The sequence below is a fragment of the Esox lucius genome, chromosome 17 (assembly GCF_011004845.1).
Source record: "Esox lucius isolate fEsoLuc1 chromosome 17, fEsoLuc1.pri, whole genome shotgun sequence".
Classification (NCBI taxonomy): domain Eukaryota; kingdom Metazoa; phylum Chordata; class Actinopteri; order Esociformes; family Esocidae; genus Esox; species Esox lucius.
Window position 1 is genome coordinate 29,406,411 of NC_047585.1, and position 20,665 is coordinate 29,427,075.

At 40.0% G+C, this 20,665-nt stretch overlaps 1 protein-coding gene across 1 annotated transcript; it reads left to right on the plus strand.

The window, feature by feature from the left end:
• Positions 1-2,257: 2,257 nt before the first annotated feature.
• On the plus strand, positions 2,258-19,796 carry LOC105017022 (prostacyclin synthase). The gene is made up of 10 exons (XM_010881309.3): positions 2,258-2,357; positions 3,629-3,752; positions 3,840-4,015; positions 6,624-6,776; positions 7,983-8,110; positions 8,794-8,975; positions 15,422-15,575; positions 16,559-16,740; positions 17,027-17,178; positions 18,559-19,796. Exons 1-10 carry the CDS (start codon positions 2,287-2,289, stop codon positions 18,707-18,709), a joined length of 1,473 nt encoding a protein of 490 aa, XP_010879611.2. The 5' UTR covers positions 2,258-2,286; the 3' UTR covers positions 18,710-19,796.
• Positions 19,797-20,665: the final 869 nt, after the last annotated feature.

Below are 20,665 nucleotides of genomic sequence, written 5' to 3' on the forward strand. Positions count from 1 at the left end.
GTTAGGAATTTTTTTTCTGCGCATTTCCGCACTAACTCAAAACGTGCGTACACCACCTCCTGACCTGGCGTAGGATTTCAGAGTGCCGTACGCCAACGTCCATATTGATAAATCTCAAAGTCACCGTGGTTTTGGGTGTACGCAGGTGTACGCTGGAAATTTGGTGTACGCACTTTTGATAAATGAGGGCCAATGAGTTCACTGTACTGAAATGGCCCCCACAGTCACCAGATCTCAACCCAATAGAGCATCTTTGGGATGTGGTGGAACGGCTTCGTGCCCTGGATGTGCATCCCACAAATCTCCATCAACTGCAAGATGCCATACTATCAATATGAGCCAACATTTCTAAAGAATGCTTTCAGCACCTTGTTGAATCAATGCCACGTAGAATTAAGGCAGTTCTGAAGGCGAAAGGGGGTCAAACACAGTATTAGTATGGTGTTCCTAATAATCCTTTAGGTCAGTGTATATATGTATATATACTTTCTTACCTGAAAATTAGATTGTTCCTTTAAAAATTGGTTGTGTTTGCCCACAGGGTGCTACTTGTTCATGTGGAATAAGCACTAAACTGAGCATGTGCAGAGTAAATCAGGTGATTTGTAACTTGTTCCTGATTTTTTGCCTGTTTCAGCACACAAGGTACCATAATTATTAACTACAATAGATCTCATGGATAAACAGTATGTTGTGTGTATCCTACACCATGCCAACAAACAATAATGACACATTTACCAGTACAAATAACAGTTTCCAATTATAATTTCCTTTTGACAAGAAAATTCATGCTTCTTCACCATTTGCCTAGCGCATTACATTTAGGATACTTTACTAAAACCACGGATGATTTGTACATGCCATGTAGGCTATACCTTTGTACTTATCCCACTAGTTTTCGCATGTTCTGCATGTTTACACTAACTCCCCAGAATAACTTTCAACGAGGCAGACACATTCAACAAGTAAATTCATGCATGCTCAACTTCCCACTAAAAGGATACGTGCTGTATAAGAGTATTTGCCCCCTTCCTGATTTCCTCTATAATTACATATTTGTCATACTGAATGGTTTCATATATTCATACAAAATGTAATACAAGATGAACAGAACCAGAGTAAATGAAAATGATCCCACTCCAACTGGCCCTATGTGAAAAAGTGATTGCCTTCTTAGTTACTCTATAATAAGACAGACTAGGCAAAAATGGGTTTCATGAGAGACTTGAAAGGTGCCAACCATTACTAAGAGAAACATTAGTGCTTGTATCACATTTGCAAAAAATCTCATTGTTGACCCACAAGCCGTTTGGGATAATGTTCTGTGGACAGACAAGTCATGAAACTATATGGAAGACACAGGGTTGCGTTATGTCTTGCGTAAAGCAATCAGAATTTTGTTTACTCTGGTTCTCTTTGTCTTACGTTACATTTTGTATGAAGATCTGACACCATTCAGTGTCACAAATATTTAATTATAGGGGATATCAGGAAGGAGGCAGATACTTTTTCACTGCACTGTAAATGGTATATAGATGTCTTTGTGCAGTCTTTAAAATAACCTGTAATGACAGCAAAACCAGGTTACTAGAAATTGGTGCCAATTTATTGAAGAAAAAAACAACAATGAAGGATTCATAACCTATATTTTGTATTTTGTAAAGGTGCTGTTTGCAATTATCATAGCTACCAGTCATCTGGATTTGAACAGTTTCTCCCATTCTTCCTCCCACTCTGATTGGATAGGGAGCATTGGTGATGTGCGACCATCAGTTCTCCCTAAACATTTTCATAGTAGTTCAAGTCCAGGCTTTTGGCTGGGCCACTAATGGACAGTCACAGACTAATGACACAGGGTGTATCTGAGCTCAATTTGAATTGTTATGACAATGGGTCTGAATACTTACATACATTAAATATTAGATTTTTCATTTTCAATAGGTTATCAGTCATTTCTACAAACATGTTTTTGTTTTGTGGTTAGGGGCTATTGTGTGTAGATTGATGGCAAAAATATATTTAATCAATTATGAATTAATTATGTAGCACTAAAAATTGACAAGAAAATTAAGGGTTCTGAATAGTAGCCATGTATATAAACCATTTGAACATTTTACGCAAAAAAGATAATAAGGTACTTTGTCGCTGTCCTTTATAAACAATAGAGTGACGTCAATAAACACTCGTCATCGGATGACATAAAAACGCACTATGTCATGTGGAGTCACTAATCACACGTTTTCATTGCGCACTAACGTGCAGCTACGTCTGTCTAGTCTCCGCGCTATGATTTGGCCAACACTCTTGCTTGTCGCTGGGATCCTTCTCTTATTCGTACTGGTTTCTAAACGCTCAAGGTTGGTACCCATTTCTTAAATGTTTTTTTTCAGGCTACTTTACATTTTCCACGCCTGTATGGCATGGTTTCCTTTCGTTATCATGTTCAAAGTGCTTTTTAAATTTGTTTCACCTGTTCAACTATTTGTCTATGTACAGTAAATAATTATTGTATTGCCTGCCAGTGTAAACGAATCTAGCTTGAGCTTGTATTTACTATATAACGCTCAAGCAATTCAAATTAATGTTGATATTATCAACCTGTATATGGGATAAATCCGCATTAGTTTTAATATTAATCAAAACCAAGGGATTTCACTTAAACAAATTACACAATTCTAGATGTTTTTATATTGTAATATTTCCCTTGGCTTTATTATTTAGAAAACCAATTAACCTTTTTGAATACATGAAAGAACGCTATGGAGTGCATTACTCTGTTAGTTTAGTGTGCCATTCAATAACCAGTTAGCAATGCCTCCTATTCAAATGATTTTGGAATGTAGTTAAACAGCCAGACCAATGTCCTGGAAAACCTTAACATCTTTAGATATGGTATTTTTTCTGTCCAGTCTTATAAACAGTCTTATAAACTTGCTAATTAAGAAATCTTGTTTTCAATTAAGCCTGCATCACAATATTTAGAGAGTAGCTGTTTTTCAGTGGGCAAAAAAGCAGGGCACCACTCTTACAGATATTATTTCACATTTAGGAGTTAGATGTTTGTGGGCATTGGATGAATCTTGAAGTAAAGATATTACATATCATCATCTTTTGGCGGGTTTGAATCAATCCTAACACTTGTGTCAAGTGTTTTTGAAGGCATTTTTATTCTTGTGACACTAATGAGCTGTTGCTATTCTAAATGTTATTCTAAAGAGTTCTGGCTTTTAAACTTCTTGGTAAAGTTGTATCTGTTTTTCATACAGCTGACAAAATGCAGCAGATACAGCAACTACATCACTAGATAAAACCTGTTGTCAGTATCTAAACCTTAGTTAAAGTGCATGAAGGGTGAGTCCATTGAGGACGTTTATCTAAACACACCCACAAATTAGTTGAATTGTTTCTTATTTGTATTGTCATATTTATTTAGTTGTTTGAGTTTAAGAAGTAAATGTCTGTGTCTTATGACTGCATGTTAAAAAATAATTAGGAAATAAATAGCTGCTGGTCTGTCAAAAGCTATTGCTGATCTTTATAAACGTCTAAAAGTTGAATTTTGGTAAAAGAAAATGTAGGTGTGAATGAACTATTCCAAATGACATGATTGCTCTTCATTTCTATCTAGGTCAGAGAAAGAGCCACCATTAGACAATGGCGTTGTTCCTTGGTTAGGGCATGCTCTGGAGTTTGGAAGGGATGCTGCCAGGTTTTTAACCCGTATGAAAGACAAGCACGGTGATATCTTCACGGTAAGAGTAGGGAAAATTAGCACGAGTTTGATTGTTGCTGTGGGTCACCTTTTCTGATTGTATTTGTGTGTGTGTGTCTGTGTTTAGGTACGTGTGGCTGGGCGCTACGTGACCGTGCTGCTGGACCCATGTTCTTATGATGCTGTCATAGAGGACCCTTTGTCCCTGGACTTCACACGCTACGCACAGATTCTCATGGACAAGATCTTCAGCCTGCGGCTCCCCCATTCCAACCCTGCTGCAGAGAAGTCCATGATGATACAGTATGTCCCTGTCTTTAGCACTGTCTTATACTATTGTTTGTGCGCCGGCCCAAAAGCAGCTGCTCATATCTAATGGTACTGTCAGAGAATTACAAATACATGTTCTTTAAAAGGCCATTTTAAGGACGTAGTTGTGCCAGCCAACAAGAATAATTAAATGATGAAGAATACTGCCTGTGAGAATATGCGCAGGCAAGTCTTCTTGATTGTACCACATCCTCTGCCACAGAAACGAACTGAGTATGGCTTGGCATTTGCGGTTGAACTTTAGAATACAGGAAATCTGATAATCTCTAGATCAGACTGTTCAAAACTGAAGGCCTATTTAATCAGAGCAACATTGGTTTCTTTCTGGTGCAGATTGTGTAGAGCAATAAAATGGGTACCCACAAATGAGTCAGAAAAGTTATTTAGAATGAAACCCTATATAATTTAGATAGGAAGTGGGTCAAAACATTTTTATTTCCTTCATGGGTCAGATGAGATGGAAGTCAGATTCATTACATAATTTAATAGGAACATTGTAAGTGTGCCACATACCTTTCTGCCGGACCGCGTAAGCGGAGCCGGTTAGGAAGAACCGGCCAGGAAGAGCCGGCCAGGAAGAGTGAATGTCTCTTACTGAAGAGCAAATGTCTCTTACTGAGTGCATGACTGAGTCGCTGACTGACTGACTGACTACCCCTTGTTAAATAGCGTGGAGGTTAGAGAAGCGGGCTTGTAAACTATAGGTCCCGAATTCATATCTCCTCGCAGGCGAAGCGAAGTACGCATGTATCTACATTATAGTAAGCCTGAAATAAAACAGTTTACTGTTATATTGCAACTTTTTCTGGTGGATTTTCGAAGTATGCATCCGTGCATGCGTTTAGGGTCAGGATAGGAAAACTAATTTGATGGCTTTATATACAGTAGTTACGTTATAGTAAGCCTTAACTGAAACTGTATATGGTTATATTGCGACTGTTTCTGGCATGGAAAAGTTCATCTTCAGTCTCGCTAACAATTATTCAATTCTTGATGATTAATCCTAGGAAGTTAGTAGATACTAGTAAGCCTGTTACTGGCTAATAAGCTGTTAAAACAGCCAGTGGCAAAAGTAATGGCAAAAGCAATACAGTTAATAGACACTATATGTGGTGGAGGTAAACTTAATAAGAAACGTTAGTCAGTTTAACACAATCCTCAGTGGAGTCTAGTGTGAAATGTGTAATGCCATGGTGTAGTGGTTAAATCCATGTAGAAGACCAAAGTTCTATTCTATTGAGAGCAACAACATTTATTATTTCTGATTGATTCCACGATTCTCTCGTCTTTTCATTTAACGAAAAAAAAGTTAGTTATCATTGCCTTTATTGATAGTTATTGTATAAATGTCATTAAAGAATGAAAGAAATAAGTATGTTGTTATGGCATGAAAGACAAAAATATGTTCTTATGCCATGACATGAAATAGCTTTGTCAGACTCGCTAGCAATTGCAATTCTTATGACTATTCCAGTAAGTTAGTAAATACTGGTAAAGCTTATTACTGGCTAATACACTGTTAAATGGCCAGTGGCAAACGCCATACATAGACACTATTTGTGGTGGAGGTAAACTTGGTAAGAAACTTTAGTCAGTTTAACTGCATCAATGTCATTCACGAATTGGCCAATTAACTGTTAAAACGGCCAGTGGCAAAAGAGGCTATACTGAAACCCAGCAAATGGTCAGCTCTGTGGTGTGGTGGTTAACGACACAGCCTTTCATGTGGGTGACCCGGGTTCGAATCACTTTCTATTGCGGGCCAGCTGAACTAGGCTTGCCTGGCGTCTTGTTATCCCATCAAGGTGTGCCATGCTTAGAAAAAACTGGAACCGCTGTTTTATATCAATGTGTTTTTTGCTGTCACAGTGTTTTTGACTTTACATTTTATTCATCTCACTTCACTATTTTAACTGTTGTCTAGCCTTACTGTGTTTGGAGACTGGTGACTGGATGGTATGGTATTTATGCTGGGGATGCTGGTATGCTGCTAACTAACAGATATTTTCACCAGCCTACACTGAGTTTTTGCTGGTGACTAGCCTTTGCTGTGCCTCTCTTCTGGCTTTATAGAACATAGACCATGTAAACTTGTTTACCTTGCTGCAGGTATACTAACAGACATAACCTAATGACGGGTAGCGTCCAGTTCAGCAGATATCTAAAGGTAGCACTTAAACTGAGCGTAGCCCTTGTCTCTGCCAGCAATGTCCATAGGGCAGGGTACTGATCCTGGTTCAGTAGGATGGGGCATCTTGCTGTTCTTGTGAAAGTACCTCCCCTGGACAGGAAATAAATCTACAAACAAGTGACCTACGTCTCATGACTGAGATAAACAGTTTATGCACCAGTCAGTTTCACGAGATATTTATTTATAAATCAAAATTTGTAGGCAATGTCCCTGTGTTTGCAGAGACTGAAGCTAAACGCTGCCATTTGTCAGCTCAGTGTGACGGGAATTCTAACGCTTTAGCTATACAAATTGAAGAGGACACCATTAAATAGAAGTTAATGGCAGGTTTGGCCCTGATGACATCACAGATGACGAACATGTCTTGAACTTTAACCTTATTGTTCTCAGGCACTTTAATGGCAAAAGCCTGTCCTCTCTGAGCAACACCATGTACCGCCACCTCCAGTCTCTGCTGTTCCAACAGACCCAGAGGGCATGTCACAACCAGACAGACTGGAACACGGACAGGCTCTTCAGCTTCTGTTACAGTCTTCTCTTCAGGTACATGTGGGAGGGTTATTATATTTCCTTCCTTGCCCTCACTTCCTTCCTCCCTTTCTGTATGCCTTCCTTTGACTCATTCACGTTTGTGTCCTCAGCACCTAAGTCAAACATTCGGGACAAACAGTTTATGCGCTAGTCATTTCAAATAGCCACATGTTTATAAATACTCCCAGGGGTTGTTGAGTTGCACTGAAAGGCCTCTACAGATCTCATGTACATAGATCTGCGTGTGTGTTTTTGGCTGGAGTCCGTTTTTTTGGAGCAAGCCAGAAAATTGTGGCATTCCATTCAGGCAGTCACACCTTCTGTACAGTTTATCCATTAGGGGGCTGGAAGGACCTGAGTAGCCTACCAAAGAAGAGGTCTCAGGCACTCTTCGCTTGCACTGTTTGACTTTAGCTAACAATCCTTTGTTCATGAAATAGCTTGCTACTGTATCTGACATGTATAAAATGTCTATATTAAATAATCACATTTATTATAAAAAATATGCTAGGTCCTACCGCTCAACAAAATATAATTTGGGGAGGAATCGTGTAATTTAAATTTGGGTATCGATGGCTGCGTTGATGCATGTACTAATATAACTACTTCAGCTTGAAACCAAGTGACAACAATGCCCCTACAGCTTCGCAATAATGTTTATTTCAAAAGATTTTCAGGCTGAACAAACATTTGCTGATCAACGTTTCATTCTAGAAGATGAGCTTTGGTGAAATAAAATTGCGTTGTAACTCAGTCTCTGCCTTTAGTGGCACCTTACCAATGGAAAGAGCAGTGCCACACATGCTTATGAGCTTCTCACACTACAACCACCATGGGTTACCTTTTCTGTAGTGTTGATAAAGATGTTTGCTCAGGTAATTTAAATACTTGCCATCTTTATGAGACACAGGTTTGGTAATTTTTTCCTGAATAGGTCAGAGAGCAGAGTAGACACTTGTGCGATGAAGAGGAAAGGAATATTCATACTGCTAATAGGAAGTTTACTGAATACTGGTGCCCCCCACTGAACAGTTAAGCATGAGGGTGGTGAGATACCTGTTGACCTTCGGTTCAGTGACGTCAGTATGAGCTGGGTATCCCCCAGTGATTTGTCTCAGATCTAAACCATCACTTAATTCAGCATCATCCATCTGTGCAACCTCTCTTTTGGCGTAACACTCTAAACTCACATATTCACCTTCTGACTTTCTTCCTCAGGGCAGGATACCTCTCACTTTTCGGAGGGGAGCAGAACAACAACAGAACAGATCCCACTGATGTCTATGAGGAGTACCGGAAGTTTGACAACCTCCTGACCAAAATGGCCAGGTCCACACTGAAACGAGGTGACTACATAACACATGAACTCCGAAATAAACATTAGGAGCTACAACTTTTTAAATATGTGCAAAGGTATAGTTGCATGTGATATTTTTGTTTGACATTTGAACCCGGGTGTATTTTAAAGACTGAAAAGAGCAGGGCTGCCCAGTTTAATTCCTGGAGGGCCGAAGCACTTCTGTTTTTTGTTTCTACTCGGTAGATAATAGCATTCACCTGGTGTCTCATATCTGCATTAACCCCCGATTAAAAGGAGAGGATGAAAACAGAAGTGTTTTGGCCCTCATGGAATGAGATTGGGCAGCCCTGGAAAAGGGATACTTAATTCAGTCTCCTGGCTTGGGGTCCCCCTAAAGAGGTTTGACAATGACTGCTCCATATGGTCTCAGCCATTCATGTCATCTGTGCTTTCCACCTCCTATCTCTTACTCTCATTGCACCATATATTCAGTACATACTACATGGGATTCATCTCCCGGTTTAGCCCTACTTATCTCCTGTGTCCGATAGAATTACCACTATTTTCCATGTACTTTCTTGGATCTGTCTTGTTTTACGCACCTATGACTCATTGACTGCTTCAAGTGGGATGAGGATGTTTGTACACTGTTGATACAGATTAACAAAGAATTTGTATACATTTTCTCAAAAAAGTGAATGTGTGTTTGTGTGTGTGTGTGTGTGTCAGAGGAAAAGAGGACTGCCCAGAGTGTGCGGAGACGTCTGTGGGAGCTGTTGGCCCCAGCCGGGTTGGGTGAGGACTCAGGATCCAGCCCCTGGCTGAGACGCTACAGGCATCTCCTGCAGGAGGAGGGAGTTGACGAGGAGACGCAGAGAAGAGCTCTTCTCCTGCAGCTCTGGGCCACACAGGTAAGGGTGAAGATACATCTACAGGCCGTAAACTGACACTCCACACGTCAGAGGCTCTGAATGGAACGCTTGAGGGCGTGTTGGCATAAAAAGGACATTTTGCATTCTTCTGGCACAAATGAACAGTGTTATACAGAAGCATGGTCATTTGGCAGCATATTTGGTTCTGTTTGATGTTTCAAATTTAGCATGTTCATATGAACAAAGCTCCAGTTTGTAAATAGGTGATTTTGCTAAGTTACATTCTTCTGGTACAACAAAACACTGATACCAAACTGTCCATGTTCATAAGGAGCATGTGGAGTTAAAGTCTTCCATGTAGCGTGTTCAAGGCGAAGGGAAATAAGTAAAGATAAGGAATAAGGAAGTAAATAATGATTTACTGTTAAGGAAGTAATGGTGAACATTTAAGTAAAATTATTAAGACAAATTGCATTTGACCACAGAACAAGTAATTAGTTGGTTTTTTATTACAGCCTGAAGTTCCCAAAAGGAAACACTTTTGATACTTTGACAATGTAATCTCTCCCCTTGTCAAGACCACTACTACTGGGTACTGAACCCAGCTTTGGAGCTGAAGGTCAGGGGTTTGAGGCCTTTCAACTGTCAAATGCTTTTTTGGACAGAGAGTATTTCTCTGTTAACAGTGAGTTATTTGACATTAACTTGATAGCCGTCATGAATCACAAATGAACATAACAGCATAACTATTCATTTAAACGAACATGATATCGGCAACAATATCTGCCACCATTTCACACCACCGAATGTCCACGTACATGAAAAGGGTCACATCATACTATTATTCTCTTATATATTTTTGGGGCGTATTTTGACAGTTATGGAATGACAGAGTGGATAAAGATCGCTACAAGGCAAACAGAAAAGTTGGGTGGGGAACTGTACTATGGAATTCTGTGTAGATCAAGGTTATTTCATAGTGTTTCCACTAGGCCACATGATCAATGATGTCATTTAATTTGATGAAGCCTCTGAACGCAACTTTTATCTTCTCCATTTCAAATACAATGTGAACAGGACGTTAATAAAATGAGTGTATTCCTGTGTATCCCAAACCACCCCCTAGGCCCCAAGGACTTGATTGGAGTACCCTCTGTTGTAATTTGTTGTTAACAAAGCACTAAAGGGGAAGCTAGGTGTTGATTTGAGATGAAACATTTGTTTTACTGGAAATGGTGGAGGGTGATTTGGGATCCCAACACGGAAGACATCCCAGCAAAACAACCGCAGAATCCCCCATGACTGCTGGTGATTTGCATATCGAGGATGTGTTTCAAAGCATTTCATTGCTTTCCACTCCAGGTGTGCACAGCTAAGCGGCTCATTGCCAGACACTGCTTGTTGACACTTTTCTATCATTGAAAATAAATAGGAACGATTCATCCACAGCTGTTGGTCGCATTAAGTATATCATGGACTAAAGTCACGGTCTTTCTCCCACCTCACTTCACTGAGAGGAAAGGTGCCCTGTCAGAGCTAGGTTTTTTTTCATGGTGAATGGTTGGTGGAATCCTTGTTCCACTGCACCCATAGAAAAAATCCTTCTTATTCAATAGCTTTTTTGGACCAAGATTGACGCCCAGTAATGAAGCAACACACCTTCCTGGCTAGCAGCCATCAAAAACATAGACATTTTCCACTACAAAAAGAAACATCAACCACGACAGACGCGAGTCAAGTTCATATAAAATGGCAATCTTTTGTGATATTTCCACAATCAATTACACTAAAATAGTAAATGAAATAGTAGTATTTAAAGCAATTTGAGGTGGGATGGTACAGGCCAACTGTATGATATCTCAGTGCTGATTAGACAGATTTACTTGGGGGTGGTCTTTAGTCTGTGTAGTCAAATATCTTCCAATTTATTTCCATATGCAAACATAATGACATTTAGCACTAAGAATCAAAGGACGCTCATGAAAATACATCATATTTTAACAAAAAGTAAAGAAATATGAAGTGATTTATTAGCGATACAGTACATTAATGATTTGCTCAATTAATGTTTAATGACTGAATGGACACATTAAAAAAAATCTAACATCTCTACTCTCTGTCATGAAATGGGAGATGTTCAATATCATACACTTTCAAGTTAATAAAGATTCAGGTGCAAGTTCCTCATGATAACATTTGAAAGTGGAGTTAAAACCCTCTGTGTGTCAGTTAAGCATGTTTTCACTAGACTGGTGTAATCCATTTGCATAGTCAGGTAAGCAGAAAAGGAACCAACTTCATTTGCAGTGACAGACTATAGTTCAGGAGAAGGCAGAGTACAAGTCATCCATTTTGACTTTAGTCCCAATCATTGTAAATATCAGAAAATTCTAACTCACCATAGAATGTAAGGCATTTCCTTTCTCAAGGGTGGTATATTCTGTTAGAGGGAGTAACATTCCGTGACGAGCCTGTCATTATTATCCTTAACATTTTAAAATTGCTCATGAGACCTGCTAATTCAGCTGCCATTTTAAACAGCTGGCCAGGTATTGGCCTAACTCAATTAGTAGAGAAATTCCCATGGTTAAAACCAGAAACTCTAAACCGTTTTACCACCCCTTTTCCAAAATGTTTGGGACACTGCTTAAAATTTTAATAAAAACAGAATGCAATGATGTGGAAATCATTTAAACCCTATATTCAATAGAAAATAGTACAAAGACAACATTTCAAATGTTGAAACTGAGACATTTTATTGTTTCCTGAAAAATATGACCATTTTGAATATGAGGCCATCAGCACGTTTCAAAAAAGTTGGGACAGAGGCAACCAAAGACTGGAAAAGTTGTGGAATGCTTGAAAATTAAACCTGGTGTAATATCACCCAACTAATTTGATCAACTGGCAACAGGTCAATAAGATAATTCCAGAGAGGATGGGTCTGTCAGAAGTGAGGATGAGGACGGGTTCACCACTTTGTGAAAGATTCTGTGGGCAAATAGTGCAATAATGTAAGAATAACGTTTCTCAATGTAAAATTGCAGAGTTTGGAGATGTCATCATCTACGGTACATTATATCATTAAAAGATTCAGAGAATCCGGAGAAATCTCTGTATGCAAGGAACAAGGTTGAAAACCAATATTGGATGGCCATGATCTTCGTGTAATGAACACTCGGACCAAGGAATGAGGTTCCAATCGCGGAACGAAACCGTCGTTTATTTATACGGCACAAAAGGGCTGAGGCAAAAATCACAACGAGAAGGACGGGCAGGAGTTCGGTAACAGGTTGGCAATTCGAGAGGGCGACGGTACAGGTACGGGCAGGCTTGGCAGAATAATCCACGGGGCAGGCAGGCAGGTCAGAAGGCAGGCTACTAGACACGGAAAACCGACGGGAGCAGGGAAAGGATAACAACAGGTAGGCACAAACTTAGTTGGCTAGTCAATATGCAAAGGCTTGGCACGTCCACAACAAACAATACCTCACAATTGAGTATTGTCGGAGGACTGGCTTATGTAGGAGGAGATATTGAGAATCAGGTGTCAGTATTCAGATGATTGCGACCTTGACTGGGAGCTGCGTTCAGGTCCACTACGCCGTGAGGGCGCAGTGGTGCTGGGGCGTTGCTAGGACCTAACACTTCGGGCCCTCAGGCGGCACTGCATTAAAAATATACATTATTCTGTAATGGAAATCACTGCATGGGCTCAGGAACACTTCCGAAAACCATTGTCAGTGAACACAGTTTGTTGCTGCATCCACAAATGCAAGTTAAAACTCTACCATGCAAAGAATAAAACATGTATTAACAAGATCCAGAAACGCCACCACCTTCTCTGGGCCAGAGCTCATTGAAGATGGACTGAGGCGAGGTGAAAAACTGGCCTGTGGTCTGACAAATAAAAATGTGAAATTATTTTTGGGAATCATGGACGCTGTGTCCTCCAGATTAAAGAGAGGGACCATCCGGCTTCTTATCAGCGCACAGTACAAAAGCCAGCATCTGTGATGGTATGTGAGTGGCATGGCATGCAGAACACATGGCATAACATACAGAGTATTGTTAAAAGAAGAGGTGATGCAACACAATGGTAAACATTACCTTTACTGGCATCAAATTAAAAATGGGCATGTATTGTTCTAAAAACAATAAAATGTCTCAGTTTTAACATTTGATATGTTGTCTTTGTACTACTTAGAATTTAATATAAGTATAAATGATTTGCACGTCATTACATTCTGTTTTTATTTGCAATTTACGCAGCGTCCCAACCTTCTGGGAAACAGGGTTGTATAAGATCTTGAGGGTGCGACCACACATACCTCAGAGAAACCTTTGTTTCTCCATCAGAATCAGAGAGTGAGTTTCACAATAAACAAGACATTTGTTCTGGCCCATTGGTGCAATAATTTATACAATAGAAATAAGGGAAATAAAAACAAAACAGTGGACTGAGCATTAATAAATTACAAAAAAATATGTAAGATGCAAGCTTTGTCTGGTTGAGGTTTGTATGTGTTTGTGGGGAGGGGTTATAGATTTGTCCAGTTGAGGGTTGTGTGTGTATATGTGGGGAGGGTTATAGATTTGTCCAGTTGAGGGTTGTGTGTGTATGTGGGGAGCGGGCTATAGTCAGTTGGGTTCTGGGGGCATGTTTATGTGGCCTACTGCTGTAGGAAAGAATCCGTTTTTGTGGCGAGAGGTTTTGGTCCTGATGGATCTCAACGTTCTGCCAGAGGGGAGAGCTCTGAATAGTCAATTTCCAGGATCAGCCCCAATAATAGTCCCAAACATCTAAGTACATTGAGATTAAAATAATAAAAGCATTCGTACAAAATATTTATAGCTCATGTTGGAGAGTAGCCCTAGCCAACCAAACAAACAAAAAAAAACTAAGAAAGCAGTACAGTTCTGATAGCTTAAAGATGTAACGATGGATGAGGAATAGCAGGTGAACAGTTCCTAGCTATTTCTTGTTTATACCTTAACTACTTCCTTATATCTGTTTGTGTTTACATAGTGTCATGGCAATCTCCTCATGTTCTAAATTTACTACATGAAAAAGGATATAAGTTTAGTACTCATTTACCTCAAGAGTGTACTGGTATCTGCCTCATACAAATCAATTATAAAAGTAAAGGTGTGTTCAATGTAATCACATTCTAAGAGCATGTATTGTACCCATTTCCTGCTTAGCAGGATCAGAGACACTTCCATTCTAATTTCCAGAGACACTTCCATTCCACAAAAGTAAACAGAAATTACAATTGTCTCCAATGCTTTTTCAATTCGGAAAACTTAAAAAAATATGTATAGGTGTTTTACTTTCATGGAATTGTTAAATGTGTTACTACAACCATTGATAATTGATATAGTTTAGAATAATTAGATAGTATTTAGTATTTCCCTCAGACACATGATCTACTATCCTAACATTAATGAGTTTCATTGTTGCACTGGTGCCTGTGTGCAGCTTAGGAAGAAAGCTCATGTAAATTAGATGAATGGTTATCAGTCTGAAGTGTTGCATTTCATAATGACACTCGCCAATCAGTTTGAGGGAAGGGGAAAGATGGCAGCTTACACTTGCTGGTTAGTACGTGGAGCAAAAGGTTTATTTTAACAACAGAGCATTTCCTTAATACAAAGAAAAACTCTGCAACTGAAAATGGATGTTTAGGAGATATACTGTATATTTGTTTTGAATTGAAAATTATGGTCAGTATCGCTGAGAACAGGTTAATTGACAAATCTCATGTAGCATGTTCTATTAACTGTGTAAAAGCGCTATGGAGTCGTATAAACATATTCACATATCATCCAAAACAATGTGCAGTTGTGGCAAAGTGAAATGTTGCAGCATTTACAGTATGTACATAACATTTAGAATTGTTAGAATTTTTATAAACATAACAATAAAATCAGCCCATCCGATGAATCAGCTTTTTATTGTTATCTTTCAGTTCTGATTACATTTCTCCTAAGACTTTAGTGTAGTAAATAAAGAGCCAACACATATCTGCCTAACTTGCGTTAAACATTATTTGGTATGTAACTGAACAGTCTGTAGTGCATTATTACGTGGCAAACATTGTTTCGTCTGGAAGTGATATACATTCTGTGGTTTTTCCATTCAAGACAGATGGCAACGGAATCTCTCGTTGGTGTCTAATGGCTTTCCTTCTGATGTAAGCCATCACAGTGCTCAGTCCCTGATAGTAGCCAGAACAGGGTTTTCGATCAAAGAAGCACAGGAACAGAACCAAACTAAATCATTAGTCCCTGGGATGTAACTGTACAAGGCAGTGATGGTTGACTCTACAACACAATGTGAGGGAAATAATAAGAGTTGGCATGTGATACATGGTGTTCTCATCTCAGCTTACAGGATTATTACCTGGACAAACTCAGCTTGGGAACCAGAGAGGGGAACTTGCAATGTCTTTTGCTTCATGCTAATCTTCTTTTGTTGCCAGGGCAATGTTGGACCTGCTGCATTCTGGCTCTTGGGTTTCCTGTTGACAAACCCTGAAGCCATGAGGGCAGTGAGGAAGGAATTCAGCTCTATTTCAGAGCAGGGCTTGGCACAATGCCCCCTACTGGACAGACTACAGCATACGCCTGTATTTGGTGAGTGTTTCTTGCACAAAATAGTTCTATCTCTAGTTGTACTGTAACTGAAATATTGGTAAAAATGTGGGTGTATGTGTATGTGTGGGTGTCAGAAGTGGTGAGAGATTGGTGGAAGAAAGGCCAAAATAAAAACACCCAACAGACTCAGTTTCTGTACCCAGACAGGTTACCACTCCCAAAAGTGTGTACAAGAACTCTCATTTCACTAGGATCATTCATACATGTAATGTGTGCATCTTATTATCACACGAGTCCGAAGACACATTTTCCTTCAACGTGCAGTGAATAGTGCTTTACCTGAAGCCTGAATACTTTACCTCAGTGCCTAAAATATCTGGGCAGATCCACCTCTCAGGCCCTGAAAGTTGCTATCAATTAGCTAAAGGCTCACCGTCAACTGACAACTGGTCTAATCTCTATTGCAAATAATTACCCCTTGAAGAGCACTGAATCATTTTTCTTTAAAGAAAAACTTGATTCCCTGCTCAAGTGTGGTTTGTTAATGATTTTTGTCCTAGTTGAGATGCCATCCAAAGGATCACAATTTCAAAATGTAATTAAGATATGTGTAATAAGGATGGGTCCCTGGTTTTTGGCTAGATAGATGGTAATCGCCAAATCTGTTCATCCCCTGTCAGCAGGAGAGTAGACATTGTCGAAATCGCAGCTTACATAGTAAATTATGTCACAAGCCTCACAAAATCAGTTAGCAATTTGGCACTAAAATGCATCTCATATCGGTGCCATTTTCAAAAAGAGACATTGGTTTTAAGGTTCAGTGACTGTTTAAGTAAATGCAAACTAACCTGAAGATAGAACCCGGCCTTTAACTCTTTTTAAAGTGTAACTCCTCGGAAATGACTTCTGAAATGGGTGACATTTCAAGCATATAATCCCTAATGAGTATATATGTATATATATATGGCTAATGCGTCTGTGTACATTAGTGTTCATCCTCTTGTTTGCCCTCCCCATCCCAGACAGTGCCTTAGAGGAAACACTGAGGCTCAGTGCTGCCCCCTTCATCACCAGAGAGGTCGTGCAGGGAAAGACCCTTCAAATGGCAGATGGCCAAGAGTACCAGCTCAGGAGGGGGGACAGACTGTGTCTTTTTCCCTTCATCAGCCCTCAGATGGACCCTGAGGTCCACCAGGAACCACAGGTATGGTTCTCCCCTGCCTCTCACACATTAACATTAAGAATACCTCCCTAATGAATGGACACTGGACCACTAAAGGATTAGCCTGTAGAATAAGGAAAAACAAACATATTGCCATTCCCTATCCCTGCGACCAGGAAATGGAAGTAGATCATAGGATAGGAATGGGATCATGTTTCCGCCTGGTATATAGTCACCTTCAGCAGGAGGTGGTGAGGGTGCCCTTCAGTCATGGTCATTGTCAGTATGTGCTAGGCTTACAGCTCTGTCATCATGTCTCTTGTTATAGAACTTCAAGTACGACCGTTTCCTCAACCAGGACGGCTCTGTGAAGAAGGACTTCTTTAAACGAGGGCGACGACTCAAATACTACACCATGCCATGGGGTGCAGGCACCAATGGCTGTGTGGGCAAGCATTTTGCTATCAGCTCCATCAGACAGTGAGTGTCTCCATGTTCCTTCTGGGTCTTAAAGGGGTGGGCAGGAGAGGTCGGGGGTCAAAGGTAACCTCATACAATGAAGAGATTTAACGGATGCTCGTAACCAGCGTAGCGGGTTGGCCCTCTCAAAACCCCTGCGAGCGTCAACTGAGCTTCCCCTGAAAACATGCAGAAGTTTTGCAAGCTTGGGTTTCATTATAACGGTCTCACCTGGCAAAGATTTGATGGGCTCTGTTTTTTCGTCACACTAATCAACTATGAGGGTGGCTTGGTAGATGCCAATTTAAAAAATCCAATTGAACTGTCTGGCTTCAGTTTGGTTGCCATCTCTTTAGTACATGTTAGTAGTAGTAGGGAATTGTAAGTAGCTACTGTAACCTTTTTTAAATGCCTGTCTTCGGTACTGGCACTTGACATGCCTGTTGTACTCTACTAATTTTTGCTCGACAGTAAGTGCTTTACTTCCGCAAAATGCGGTGTAGCTTCGGTCTGTTCATTAGTTAAACTCCATCGCTTGCCCCTTCTGTAAAATTGCTTCATTGGTATCTGTTCCAGATGAATAGTGCTGTGGTAATTGGTACTGTATGGTAATTACCGTGGTCTAAAGTCCAAGGGCCCCACCTTTCTAGCGCAGACAATTGATTAGCTCACCTCAAAGCAAATGCTATTTTAAACACTTTTACTGCTATGCAACTGGAACAAATGTGTGCAATCATCTGAACAGGCTTTGAGCTTAAGTCCACTGTGGTCAAAATAACAGCTCCTCCAAACATAGCAATTCTCTGAAAGTGATCTAACACAGTCACACACACATCAACCCACCCAACTCAAAAAGAGGTTCAGGTGTGCACTTGGCCATTTGAGGAGGAGAATGCACCGATCTGTCTGTTTCAACAGTCTATAATAAAATGTTGAAGAAAGTCACATTTAGCGATGTGTTTTAAATAGCTAGCTAGATACTCGACTAGTAGCAACATTTTAATGTTGTATGTTGTTGCAAGTATATTAAAGTATGTTAGCAAATTTGCTTGATGATTTCAATGCTCATTGTGTCCAATTTGTGTTATTTTAAAGAGCTGTTAGTCAAGGAAAGCTAAGGTACTGTTAGCTCCTCGCCCACCCATCAGGGATTTTCATGATAAAGGGGGTATTTCCCTAATTTGCACCCACCTTGTGAAAATGAGCTGAATTACAGCAACAGTGTATTCAAATCAACTTTCTGTCACCATCAGAATCAGAATTACTGTTTAGGCCTTTCAGATGGGTGACCATTTTTAAATTGTGTTTGTCCTCACACAGCAGATAAACAGGTACATAAGGAATTCAAATGGAACAAGTTACAGTTCAGGCATGTCTATAATGACATATTTCTGTGTTCAGGTTTGTGTATCTGGTGCTGTCCCATCTGGAGCTGGAGCTTTGTGACCCCGACCCCCAAATGCCAAAGGTGAATGCAAATCGCTACGGGTTTGGAGTGTTGCAACCTGAAGGAGACCTCACCATCAGATATAAACCTAGACATTCACATTAAAGAGATAATTTCAGCATTCAAATTCATTATATTATGCCTACTTTTAAGGTTACTCTTGTCACATTAACAGTGCTTTCATTTTATGGTAAACTTTGTTTTATTTTTTCAATTTCTTCTTGCAAAAGAAACAGAACCTCAACATGTTTTTAATAATACGGTTTGAAATTTATCAACTACAAAAGCCACTGAACTGAAGTGTCTCACTTGTCTCTGTAAACATACATACACTTTTTTTTTCAACTATTCATTTTTAGTACTCTTAAATTATCAAGGAAAACATAACCTGTATGTAAATATTAAGTTATTATTTTTATGAATCACTGCCATTTTTTTTGTATAAAAAAAATATGTATTAACCAGGTTTTCAAAATCAGACGCTAGTAATAGAAAGAATTTGGAATATAATTGCCTGTTCTACTAAGCACAGAGGTTAAGAGTATCATTGTGTCCCCCTGTCTAGTTGTTGCATGCTTCAGTGGTTGCGTGCCACTTTATTGACTGAGTCTTTGATTTACCCATTGCTAAGACATGTGGTAGGCCGATACTTAACACCTAACCTGGCATTTTTACATCTGCCAGTTGTCAGCAGCATCTAAGCAGAGGAACCTGCCTCAAAATAACATGGTAGGCTGTAGTTTTTGCTTTGGAAGTTTGTCCTATTAGGTTCAGTTTCATCATAAAATTGCATTTAATCAATTCAACATCCTGTCACACATTCTAATACCACGTCCTGTGTGGTGTAGCCAACTGTCCTTAACCAGACACTTTCTGCTCATTTCAAAATGTTAATTCCATATGTTTGTATAAAGTGTCATATCTATTTTTCTATCAGCACAAATGTGTAGTGTAATGTGTTATTTATCTTAAATATAATATATATATTTACATTTGAAGTGTATATATATTTTTTATTTTTTGGTTTGTTAAATAAACTGCTCAAAAAACTTGAGGAAACATGTAATCATCACAGTATAACACCAAGTCAATTAAACTTCAGGGATGTCAAACTGTCCAGTTTGGAAACATAAGCGATTGTGAATCAATGTCACCTGTTTTGGTGCAAATGAAAGTGACAACATCAAGACAACCCCCAAAAAGGGAATGGTTTTGCAGGCAGTGGCCACAGACAATTGCTCGCTCCTTATCCTCCTGACTGATTCTTCTCTAGTTTTGCGTTTTGGCCTTGTCACTACTGGTAGCATGAGGCGGTATCTGCAGCCCATTCAGGTTACACAGGTAATGTAATCCAGCTCCTCCAGGATGGCACATCCATATGTGTCGTCGCAAGAAGGTTCGCTGTGTCTCAGTACAGTCTCAAGAGCATGGAGGAGATACCAGGAGACGGGCCATTACACGAGGAGAGCTAGACAGGGTCATAGAAGGGCATCAACCCAGCAGCAGGACCGGTATCTGCTCCTTTGTGTAAGGAGGAACAGGAGGAGCACTGCCGGAGCCCTACAAAATTACCTCCATGACGGTGGCATGAGGGCCCGATGTCCTCTAGTGGGACCTGTGCTCACAGCCCAGCACCGTGCAGCAAGACTGGCATTTGCCAGAGAACCACAGAATTTGCAGGTCCCCCATTGGCGCCCTGTTCTCCTCTCAGATGAGAGCAGGTTTACACTGAGGGGGTCAGTGATGGTCTGGAGAGGCAGTGGTGAACGTTATGCAGCGTGCAACATCATCCAGCACTACTGGTTTGGCAGGGGGTCAGTGATGGTCTGGAGAAGCATATCCTTGGAGGGTCGCACAGACCTCACATGCTGGCCAACAGCACCCTGACTGTTGTTATGTACCGGGATGAAATCCTCAGACACATTGTCAGACCTTACGCTGGTGCAGTGGGCCCTGAAATTACACAATGTACATTAAAGATTTAGATTTTTTATATATTTTGTGCATCGAGACTGAATGTGTGATTTCTGTGTTCCCTTAATGTTTTTGATCAGTGTATTT

Excerpts from the sequence above, each read along its gene's own strand:
- LOC105017022 (XM_010881309.3), top strand. The coding sequence starts at position 2,287 with ATGATTTGGCCAACACTCTTGCTTGTCGCTGGGATCCTTCTCTTATTC. Across the intron at positions 2,358-3,628 it reads CTGGTTTCTAAACGCTCAAG|GTCAGAGAAAGAGCCACCAT; the intron begins GTTGGTACCCAT and ends ATTTCTATCTAG. Across the intron at positions 8,976-15,421 it reads TGCAGCTCTGGGCCACACAG|GGCAATGTTGGACCTGCTGC; the intron begins GTAAGGGTGAAG and ends TTTTGTTGCCAG.